The sequence below is a fragment of the Spermophilus citellus genome, assembly GCF_964194105.1.
Source record: "Spermophilus citellus genome assembly, chromosome: 5".
Lineage (NCBI taxonomy): Eukaryota > Metazoa > Chordata > Mammalia > Rodentia > Sciuridae > Spermophilus > Spermophilus citellus.
In genome coordinates, this window is record NC_138186.1 from 43997600 (window position 1) to 44009783 (window position 12184).

At 45.8% G+C, this 12184-nt stretch overlaps 1 protein-coding gene across 7 annotated transcripts in view; it reads left to right on the plus strand.

The window, feature by feature from the left end:
• Positions 1-7106: 7106 nt before the first annotated feature.
• LOC308648843 (class I histocompatibility antigen, Gogo-B*0103 alpha chain-like) overlaps positions 7107-12184 on the plus strand; it is a 32972-nt gene continuing 27894 nt past the window's right edge. For 3 of the 7 annotated variants that reach the window (XM_081293916.1, XM_081293917.1, XM_081293918.1), the window contains exons 1-3: positions 7107-7233; positions 7740-7894; positions 8087-8387. In XM_081293916.1, the coding sequence (XP_081150042.1) occupies positions 7166-7233; positions 7740-7894; positions 8087-8244 (381 nt within the window). In that variant the 5' untranslated portion in view covers positions 7107-7165 and the 3' untranslated portion in view covers positions 8245-8387. The other 4 variants (XM_081293914.1, XM_081293915.1, XM_081293920.1 and 1 more) reach the window with 4 other exon arrangements.

Sequence of the window (12184 nt, forward strand, 5' to 3'; positions counted from 1 at the left end):
GAACATGTCAGGCTCACACCTCAAATTTTGGATGCAAGAGAGGAAGAGCACAGAAATAGAGTTGGGAGCAGGAATCCACCTCAGCTTGCTCCCTCCACTCTCAACCTTCCCACACACACCAGGTACTTGACCCTTCCCAAATGCCAGGACTTTAGAAAGCCTTCATGGTGTACAAATAGAAAATTAGTTTTGAGATCCACAAATTTTGTGCCCAGAATCACCAACAGAAAGTCCTTCCATAAGTCTACCGACCTCCATTCCTGTTTCAAGCTCAATGCATTCCCCAGTAGGCCAGGATGTGCAGACAGTGATCCTAGAACATTCTTTGTCCCCAAAATTACAAGCTCCCTGACCCTCCCACTTCAGGACTGAGCTCAAATGTCTCCTCTCAGTAAAGCCTACAATGAGAATAAGCAATAAAAATTACAGCCATCTCTTTCATCTTCCCTACCTTGTTCTTTTTCTCTAAATCATTCTACTTTCTGATACTCCTATCTTTCACTTCAGTTATTATTATTTATGGTTTGTGTTCTCCATCAGAATGTAAGCACCGGTTCATAACCCACTTCAATCTAATGTATGAAATATGATATGTCAAGAGCTTTGTAATGTTGTTAACAACCAATAAAAAAAAAAAAAAGAATGTTAGTCCCATAAGGGCAGCCATTGTTGCTGGAGTTTGGTTTGATATATCCCAGGAGCCTGATATAGTGCCAGGCACATAATAAATATTCAGACACTTGATAAGGATGAATAAATCCAAGGACCAAAACTCCTTGAATCTTAGGAGAGAGAAAAGGTAGGGGAATTCTTGGATTTGTAATCAGGAGGGTTAAGGGGGCTGCTGGCTAGGTCACGGGATGCTGACACACTGAGGTCCTCCTCACCCCAGCTGCAACTCCAGGATTCACTGCTACTTTCAATCTCCCAGCCCTGTCCCAGCTACAAACTATGGAGACCTTGGGGGCTTCCCCAGGCAAAAAACCCCAAACTCTGAAGCCACAAGGCAGGAACTAAAAATCAGAACCACAGGACCATTCATTTAGAAAAATGGAGGTGGCAAGAGTGTGAGGAATGTAACAGACCATCTGCTTAGGTCCCCAAAGGGAAAAGAGGCAGGACTTCTGTGTCCTGGAGTCTCAGGGTTATAGACTTGAAGAAGGTTCCACCATTGATGTCCATGGGGTTGGTGGTTGGAGACCTGGGCACTGGATGTCTTGGGAGGTTGATAGAAAACCCTCGGGTTCCAGAGGAGATGTTGGGCAGATGCCTGGGCTCCCACCAATCACAGATCTTGTTGTATCTCAATGTCATCTTCAGCTTCTACCACACCTACTCTTAACCCTCTGGGATACCATCTCTGTGGCCACCAGAAGTGTTGCCAACTCTCAGCCCACAGCCCAAGGTTTCTATGGCAGCTCCCACTGACTTAAGATATCCAGGTAACCAAGGCTTATTCAGGTTACCTGGGGCTGAACTTGGAAAGCCCATGACATTGTAGCAAAATGAGTGGGACCCTGGCAATCCCAGAATCAGAGATCAGGTCTGGACACTTTGCCATGGGGCACAGACCTGGCTGTCCCCTCAACTCCTTGATTCTGCCTGCCACTACCATATTTTGTGGGGGTGGGGGTGGGGGAGGAGGCTGGTTCTAGAAGAGGGAGAATTCCCTTAGTCACTTTCCCTCCCTTAGTCACTTTTCCTTACCCATTTCTCTCATGTGTGTTTGAATTATACTACACCTGCAAGTACAGAAATCTACCTACTGACTGACAGAACCAACATCTGTGTAATCATCATCCTGGTTTTAAAAAAACGAGGATGTCCTCCAGCCCCAGCCAGAAGCCCCTTAACCTCATATCAAATGTATCTATCCCTCCCATACAGCCTTTCACTAGACGGGCCTTTCCCATGTCCCTTTTCAATTAGATTCCTTTCCTTCCCCTTTGGCCACCATTTCTTTAATATACCGATTCTTCTGTTTTCCCTTCTCCAGGAGCCTCCCTCCTCTTTAAGCTAAAACTCCAGGGTCCTTTCTGACCTCTGCTCCATCCTAGGGTTGGAGAATCCAGGGTTGATTACCTGAATGGGACCCCTTCATCCTGGAAGCAGCAAGAGAACAAGGACTCAATAGTCCAGGGTTTTTCCAGGAGACTGAGGGCACCCCGTACATTCGTGGGATCCACTCCAGTTCTGGGAAACTGTCCTTTATGGTCTTGAAGGCACAGATGTGCCCTGAGGTAGAGGTCACTTAACGGGAAATAAACATACTTTACCTTGTATTTTGGATAGCAATTGGGACTTCAGAAGCGCCCTCTGGTGTGAAGAGCCCTGTATAGCTGCTGGGAGCCCAAAAATACCCTACGCAGACCCAGGTGAGACTAGAAAAAAGTAGCTCTAGTCTTCAGTGCTCAGCCCTGTGGCTGCACCCGGAAGCCAGCCGCTGTTCTGCCCTCAGAACCTTCTGGAACAGCTCTGAAGAAAACAGAGCTGTGAAATTATTGGGGCAGAGAGGGCCGTTCCGGAGAATGTACATCAAGGTTGAGATAAAGACACTTCTGGAGAGCCCTGGACTGTGCAGGAATTATTTTGACTCACAGTTCCGGAGATGCCAATGCCAAGGGGCCCATCTAGAAATAGCCCTCCTGTTAACAGGATGCCAAGGTGGAGCAGAGCTTGACAAGAGGAAAGACAGGAAGCACATGTGTGTGTGTGTCCTTCCTGCAATACCCCACCCCATCTTTATCTCTCTATCTCCCCCTCCCTCCCTCCCTCTCTCCCCCTCCCTCCCTCCCTCTCTCCCCCTCTCTCTCTGTAGCCACCTGTATCTAATCCTGGAGACTCCACTCCAAAGCTCTCACCTTCTCAAGACCTCGCAAAGGAGATTGAATTTCAATACATAAACCCTTGGGGAACACAGTCAAATCGTATCTAAACCACAGCAAATTATAAGGTGCTGTTCCAAGGTCTAGATCTTCTGTTGATATTTTTTTTTAAATATACCTACAGGAACTGCAGTATACTTTATATATGTTGCCTTCAATACCTATTTTCTTCTGCCTAAGAGTAAACTTATATGCCTCCTTATGTCTATTAAAAATAACAATGATGCTGAGCGTACCAATGAAATCAGACAAGAATTAAGTTCTAGAGATGGGCATATTTGAAAATTTATGACTGAGGGTGATATGTTATAGATAGTCTGTACTTTCTAATTTTTAAAATACACATTCAATTTTCTTAGGCATGGTGTATTTTAGAGATATCTCATAGTCACACAGAAAAATCCATGGTTGGGGCTGGGGATGTGGCTCAAGCGGTAGCGCGCTCGCCTGGCATGTGTGCGACCCAGGTTCGATCCTCAGCACCACATACAAAGAAAGATGTTGTGTCCCCCGAAAACTAAAAAATAAATATTAAAAAAAATAAAAAAGAAAAATCCATGGTTTCCTTATTCTATATGTACTCTAGACACTGGACTCAAAATGATAACTGCTAGCTACACTGTGGAGTGGGGGTCAATATTATTTCTCATATAAATTGCATCAAATTTAGTACATGGATACCCAAAACCAAAATGCACCATGACTAAATCATCTTCCTGATACTTTCACATACAAACTTGTTCCTATTCCGAAGGGGAATTATTTATTTAGAAAATTAATTGCATGAAATTAAAAATTCATCTGTTTGGGGCAGCAGCCACATCCCAAGAATTCAAAAGCCACATATAATTAGTGGCTACTATGTTGAACAGTGCAGATATAAAATTATTTTGCATCACTGTTATGGTTTGGATATGAGGTATCCCCCAAAAGTTTATGGTAATGTAGGAATATTCAAAGGTAACATTATTAGATTATGAGAGCAGTAACCATCAGTTCACCTTAGTTTAAATGGCTAGGCAGTAACTGTAGGCAGGTGGGGCACAGCTGGAGGAGGTGGGTCACTGGGGGTGTGCCCTGGAAGGGCGCTACTTCCCAAGGGTCCCTTCATCCATCACTCTTTCTGCTTCCTGACCCCCACCATGCGCTGAGCAGCTTCCCTCCACCGGGCACTTATATCATGATATGCTGCCTCATCTTGGGCCCAGAGCAATGCTATCAGCCATCTAGAGCCATCTGAAACCATAAATTCCAAATAAATTTTTCTCTTCTAAGTTGTTCTTGTTGGGTATCTGTCACAGCAACACAAAAGCTAGCTAAAAAAAAATCAAAAATGTTCCATTGACAGTATCAGCATTATAGACCCCATGTTTATGTACCTCCAGTTTCATATGTTGAAATCTAATACCAAATGAGAAAGTATTTGGAAATTGGGTGTTTGGGAGGTAATTAGGTCACAAAGAGATTAGGACATTCATTAAGCAGACCCCAGAAAGCTTTTGTGCACCTTTTTGCCATATGAAGACACAGTGAGGAGATGGTTTTCTATGAGGAAGTTGCCCTCACTAAACATGGAGTTGGCCAACCCCTTGAACTGGAATTCCAGCTTCCAGAACAGTGAGAAAGAAATTTCTGTCATTTATAAGTCACCCTGTCCATAACATTTTTATTGTAACAGTCTGATGAGTGAATGTCACTGTTCTTGGTGCTACATGGATCCATTTAAAATGAAAGAGCCAAGAACTGGGGGTGTACATGGATACCCAAAACCAAAATGCACCATGACTGAATCATCTACTTGATACTTTCACATACAAACTGTTCATAATTCCAAAGGGGAAACACATGTCCCTCCAGTCATGTTCCCATACTGTCATACTTGCCGCAGTCTTGGCTGGGCACAGAATCACGAGCCACCACACAGCTTTGTAGATTCAAACAGCAATTCTTTATTCCCGAACTCACACCGGCCTCCACACACATTCTGGGGCAATCCCGTTCTGCTGCCACCCAATTCACCTACTACACGAGGCCTTTTTCCCAAAGTGCTCTCTGAATCGCACGAGAACTCAACGGGAGCTCAGGCAGCAGGAACGCCCTAATTCCAGCAGCAATAATCCTCAACATCAAACTTCCCTAAAATCCAAGGTCCTAAACTGGGAACGCCCTTAACCCAAGGAGCGGGATACTTCCTCAAACTGCAGGACACACCCTAATCCTGGATCCTCCCTGGTCGTTGAGCAGGGTCACCTTTCTCAAACACACATGCAAGGTCAACAGCGAATTTAACATGGGGTACGCTGGCAAGGAAATTTCGATGCGTCATTCCTACTTCGTAATGGCCCTCAGCACATACTCTTTAGCATGACATTTCCAGGGCGCTGTTCTCTTGTAGAATAGTCCAGAGCAGAGTACTAGCTAAGTTTTGGAAGGCAGGGAGTCAAGGTCAGGGAGAGGAATTCTAGAAATGAAGAAGAGGCAAAGAGGATAGAGTCAGCTGCAACATGTGATGTGTGAAATCCTCAGAGGTGCTCAGATCCTTTCACAGGACCTGGAAAGTCAAAACTATTTTTACAGCATTACTAAGACATTATTTTCATGAAAATAAAACATAGCAAGAATGGAAGCTATGGTACCAAACATCAATAGTAGTTATTATATTCTTTACCACCTCTTAGTTACAGAAGAAAAAAGAAGTTTTCACTTGAACATGTCCTGGTTGGAGTATTAAAAATTATTGATCTTATTAAGTCTCCATTCCAGAGTTTATATTTTTACAATATCTTATGTGATTAAATGGGAAATACACATAAATACTGCATTCCAAAGTAAGGTGTTTGGGTCAACAATTTTTTTAATATATTTTATTTTGAAACAAGTTCTTGCTGAGTTGCTTAGGTCCTGGCTAAGTCGCTGAGGCACCTCAGCCTCAGGATCCGCTGGGATTACAGGCTTATGCCACCATACCCAGTGACAAGAGGATATTTTTTTGAGCTGTAGTAGCCCCCCCCCTTTTTTTTAAAGAGAGAGAGAGAGAGAGAGAGAGAATTTTTTAATATTTATTTCTTAGTTCTCGGCAGACACAACATCTTTGTTGGTATGTGGTGCTGAGGATGGAACCCGGGCCGCATGCATGCCAGACAAGCGCGCTACGGCCGGAGGCACATTCCCAGCCCCGAGTAGCCCCCTTTTTTTACAGAATAATATTCCTACTTTTAAAAAATGCATGACAAATTATGATTACTTAGACTTAAATATTTGGCCAACATTGTCAAAAATAACCTAAGCAGTTCCCTCTAAGATAATCCATTAATAGTATTTTTTGCCAGTGATAAAATGTAAGCTCTCAAGAAGAAATTAGAATCTTGGAGAACCTGAATCCACAACCATAAACTTGGCAGCTTCCCAATACTTAAAACATTTTTCTGTTGAAATCTGCAGTAATATTAACATGTGATTTTTTTTATAAATTGTACTTTAATGTATCAACACTGAATCAAACCATGCATGAATTTAAAGAATATGATGCATTATGGGCACAAGGTTCATTCAACATGCAAGAAAAACCCATGTACTAAAAAGCAACAGAATAGGAACTATTCAATGATATGGTTTCATAGAACTTTTAAGAAAAAAAAGAAGCTAACACTGTGTCATTTCAGTGTAGTATTAATGGTAAATATCCAGTTATCTAAAACGCTGTGAAAAAAACATTCCTCCTACATATTTGTGTGAGGCTGCATTTTTTCTATTTTTCAACCAAAATAACAGGTTAAATGCCAAAGATATGAAAGTCTAGAATTTTCCAATGAGATAAATACAAAAAAAAAATTGCAAAACTGTAAAATGCAAAAAGGTCACTTTTTCTCACTGTGGTTGTTTTCTTTTGGGAAAGTTATTTCTCCTTTAAAATATTATATGTTAACATGCTATTAGTAATATTCTAAATGAGTCACATTTTTAAGAGTGATTTTAACCTTTAATATGTCCACGTAAACATAATTATTTTGGGAATCCACACTAATTTCTAACCAGTCTCTGACCCTAGAACGGTGGCGGGGTTAGGGAAGCCACACACTGGGGATTCCCGACCTCCAGGAGTTTCACTTCTCCTTTCCCAAACCCGTGTCTCGTCCCTCTGCCTGGACACTCATGACGCGGTCCCAGTTCTCGCTCCCATTTCGTGTTGGGTTTCCAGAGAAGCCAATCGGCATCGCTGCGGTTCTGGGTTATAGAGTTCCCACAGACCCGCAGAGATTCAGATCCTCCAGACCCCGAGGATGGGGGTCCCGGCTCTGCAAACCCTCCTCCTGCTGCTCTCTCAGACCCTGGCCTTAACCGAGACCTGGTGAGTTCAGGGTCTAAAGGGAAATGGCCTCTGTTAGGGGAGAGGCGAGGGCATAGTCCAGCTGGGGCACTTGACCCGGGGAAATCTTGCCTTGGTAGCGGTTGCACGGAGATCCAGACCCCCACACACACACCCGCGCCGCTCTCCACCCGCGCCGCTCCCCACCCGCGCCGCTCCCCACCCGCACCGCTCCCCACCCGCACCGCTCCCCACCCGCACCGCTCCTTGTCTTGATCCTCCCATCTCATTCCCTGCTACCTGGTCGCCTTATCCTTCCGCCCCCTTAGTCCCACGGGCTCCAGCGCCCGCCCTTCCTATCCGACTAACGTGGGATCCCCGGGTCCAGGGCCGGGAGGAGATCTCAGCTGCTGCCTGTCTTCAGGCTCCCACCACTCCCTTCTTCTCCCACTCCACTTCCCACGGCTGTGTCCTGGCCCTGCGGCGGGGAGGCCTGGTACATCTCTATCCGCTACGTGGATGACTTAAATGTTTGGCCACTTCGATAGCGACGTGGTGAATCCCAGGGCAGAGCCGCGGGTGCCATGGATGCAGCAGGTGGGACCTGAGTATTGGGACCGGAACACACGGATCGTCAAGCGCAGTGCACAAGCCTTTCCGAGTGATTCTAAACAACCTGCTCGGCTAGACCAGAGCGACGCAGGTAAGTGACCCGGGCCCAGAGCGAAGGACACGAGACACCCTCATTCTCCATGAACGGGTCGGAATGGCCCAGCTTCACCCTAAGGCTGCCGGACTCGCGGGTCACGTAGACCTGGGGAAAGCCCCAGGGATTCACTCCAGTTGGGTTTTCGATTTCGTTGGGAAAAGGCTCTGATCAATCACCGCCCCTCAGTGTCACGCGGGGAAAGTCCGTGGGGCCGGACTGACAAGAGTGGCGGTGCCAGGAGCTCATACCTACCAGATTCTCTGTGGCTGCATCCTGGGGCCCAACCTGCGCCTCCTCCGCGGGTACTGTCAGGACGCCTAAGACGGTGGATTACAGTGAGCTGAAAGAGAACCTGCGCTCCTGGACTGCGCGGACACAGCGGCTCAGATTACCCAGCGCTAATGGGAGGCATCCAGTGAGGATCATCGCTGTAGGGCCTACCTCTAGGAGGAGTGCGTGGAGTGGCTCCGCAGATACCTGCAGTACGGTAAGGAGAAGCTACAGCGCGCAGGTACCAGGGACTGAGGGTATCTCCATGATCTGCCGATGTCACTGCCTGCCTTCCCCCCAGAAGGGGAGTAAAATTGGGCCAATGCTAGAATATCGCTCTCCCCTGAATCCAGAAAGGATGGAATCCCCCTAGGTTTCCGAATTCTGTACTAGAGAGCATTACTCTCGGAGATGACTTAAGGATCCAGTTGTTACCATCTAGGGGTGCTGGGTTCGTTGTCTCAGTTCAGCAAAGAATTGACGAACAGAACACAGAGATAGCAAGCGAGCAGCGAGTTTATTACAAAAGCTACAGAGACTTCTCGAAGCGAAAGGGCCCCAGAGCTGGGAATCAGGTGTGTGTGTGGGGGGGGGGGGTCTGCTCTTTTTATGGTCTCTGAAATTTCCTCCTGTCCTTATCTCCTTCCCTGTCCACGTTCTCCTCAATATTATTGATTGATGCCCCCTCTGTCCTCGTGTCTGTTTTAGGTTTTCTATTGGACCCCCACTTGGAAGGAGGAGTAAGGAAGTGTCTGTCTAATTGGGTCCCCTGCTTGTGTCCACTTTCCTCAACCAGGAAGTTGACCTCATCAGAAGACCCTCTCTATGCTCCTTGTTTTTGGCCCTGCCCTGATCTCCTTCCTCACTTGTCATCTTGCTCTGGCTGCCTAGGCCCTTCTACCTTTCCTTCACACTCTCCTGGATTGGACAGTCCCAGAAATAACTGACCAGCAGTTCCCTTTGACTCTGGCAGCAACCTTAGGCATTACAGAGGGACTTCTCTCATGCTTTGTTCTCTGCCCCCAAAGCAGTGTCTTTGGAGGTCTGACTCCAGTTTTTCCAATCCCTGGAACTTCACTCAGGTCACAACTCTAGGTCCCTCTCACAGACTTGGCACCTCATCCTGGGCTGTCTCACCCTGCTTCTAGAACTGTCCAAAGAATAGGAATATTATCCCAGATAACTGAGGACTGGCTAGTGGCTAGGTTTTACACTCTTTCCCATCTTAATTGTCCCATCACTTATTAGGATGATCAGAAGAATTCTTCTTCAGTAGCCCAAGGGAGATAATGCGAAATGTTTTAATTTCCTGGTATTTCTACAATGCCCCCAAAGACACGTGACCTACCACCCCATCTCTGACAATGAAGTCATCCTGAGGTATGGGCCCTTGGCTTCTATCCTAAGGAGATCACCCTGACCTGGCTGCAGTGGGGAGGACCAGACGCAAGACATGGAGCTTGTGGGGACCTGCAGGGGATGGAAACTTCCAGAAATGGGCAGCTGTGAAGGTACCTGCTGGAGAGGAGCAGAGATACACATGCCATGTGCACTATCATGGGCTGTCTGAGCCCTCACTCTGAGATGGGGTAAGGAGGGGGATGAGGGCACAGATCTGTCATTGGGGCAAACAGGAGCCATTCTGGAGACCCTCAGCAGAATCAGGGATGACAGCTAGACATCAGGGCATGAATAGGTCAATTTTCCTACAGTGAAATACCTGAAGATGGGTACTTAATAAAGTAAAGAAGTTTATTCTGGAGATTCACAGGCATGGCACCAGCATAAGTTGGGTTCTGGTGACAACCTCATAGCAGATGGCACCAGAATGGTAGGAGTTAGTACAAGAGAGAGAAATCACATGGCAAGACTAGAAGCCATAGAAAGGAGAGAGATTCTTTTAGTAATTTGTTCTCTAGAGAACTAAGGGTCCTATGAGAGCAGACCCTCAGTGACCTAAGGACCTCCCAATAGGCACTACTTCCTAAAGATCCCACCACCACAACACTACCACACTGGGAACCAAACTTCCAATGAACCCAGGAGGACAAACACTATCCAAGCCATAATAGGGCCCCTCAGTTTTCCTTCCTTTCCCAGAGCAGTCTGCCCAGTCCATCATCCCCACCATGGGAATCATTACTGGCCCAGTTCTCCTTGGAGTTGTGGTCACTGAAACTGTGGTCAGTATTATTATGTGGAAGAAAAAGAATGCAGGTAGGGAAGGAGTGGGGTCAGAGTTCTTGTCCCATGAGGGGATTTCAAATGTAGGTAGAAAGGTGTCCTGTGTCAATAGGAAGTACCATCCACACACATGTTCTTATCCACCCTGAGGCCTTGTTTGCCTGAGGCCTCTTTTTTTTTCTCTATTTTTAGTTGTAGATGGACACAATACCTTTATTTTGCTTATTTAGTTTTTTTATGTGGTGTTGGGGATTGAACCCAGTGCCTCCTGCATGCAAGGCAAGTGCCCTACCCCTGAGCCACAACCCCAGCCGCTGGAGCCTCTTATTGAAGCATATGAGTGTAAAAGAAAAGTTTATCACCCTGGTGATGGTGATGATGGGAATCTGATTCCCAGCAGTAGCAGGTAACAGAGGAAGGTCCCTGATGAGGTACCTTCCAGGAAGACAGTTTCCTCATCCCTTTACCTCTTCTTTCCTCATGGCTCCTGATCCTGCTCCTGATCTGAAGTCATAATTCTGGAAATTTCCCCAGGGTTCAGGATTTGCTAATTTCTTTAGAACCTCATGACTCATGATCAACCCTGGCTTCTCTCAGGATGTTTTCTTCCCCCAGGTGGAGAAGGAGGCAGCTACACTCAGGCTGCCTGTAAGTATGCAGAGAATTGATCTCTGAGACCGTTGGGGACAGTGTAGACAGGAGCCCATGGGGAAGATCACCCAACCCCATAATTCCTGTTTTAGCCACAACTGTTATGGGCCCTTTTTGCTCTGCCCCAGGCAGTGACAGTTCCCAGGCTTCTGATGTATTTCTCCTGGCTTGTAAAGGTGAGACCATGGAGGGCTTGAAGTGGAAGAGGAGGGAGGGCAAGGGAAGACTCCTAGTTTTGGGGATTCTCTGGATTTGGACATTTTTAGTATATGGTGGGCTATTCAGAGTGTTACCATTTACGGTGAATGATATGAATTTGGTTTTGATTATTATTTTTTTTTTAGTGTGAGATAGCTGCCTTGTATGGGACGGAGAAATACAAGATTTGTTCAAGTGCCCCCAACATTGAGATTTCGGGAAGCTCCTAAATTCTCTTTCTGCAACTGGCCCCTAAAAACTTACATGTCTGTGTTCCAAAGAGTATAATCTGAGAAAATGTGGATACCAGCCTATCCCTAAGCATCTAGTCCCTCTTGTTTGTCCTCTCATTGTCTAAGTCAGTTTTCCATTACTGTAAAAAAAAAAAATACCCAAGATAATCACCTTACAAGAGGAAAGGATTTTTGGCTAATAGTTTGAGATTTCAGTCCATGATCAATTGTCCCCATTGCTTTTAGACCTTTGGCAAAGCAGCATGTCATGGTGGCAGCACCTAGCAGGGGAACAAAAGAGAGAAGAAACCATGGCCACATGACATCCTTTGAGGGCACAACCCCAATAACTGAAACCTCGAACAAGGCTCCACCTCATATTTTTCCCACCATCTTCCAATAGAACCACATGCTGGGAACCAGGCTTTAACATGAACTTTTGAAGGAAATTTCAGATCCAAACTATAGTGTTACCCTTACAAGGTTCAGCCAGCCCTTGCACACAGGAAATTTGTGACATCAAGAGATGAATTTTCAGATTTATACAGCTCTTGCCCTCCTTCTAGAAGTGTTCCTTGGATTGTACTTCCCATCCACTTCCTAACCTTCTTAAATGAACCAGATTTGGGGATTAGCAGAAAAGAGGGACTTTATAATTTCTCATCATAGATAGATTCCTGTTAAGTTTTTGTTTTTTCTAATCACCTGTCCCTTTTCCCTTCCCTTAGTTCTAGTAATCCTAGTGATT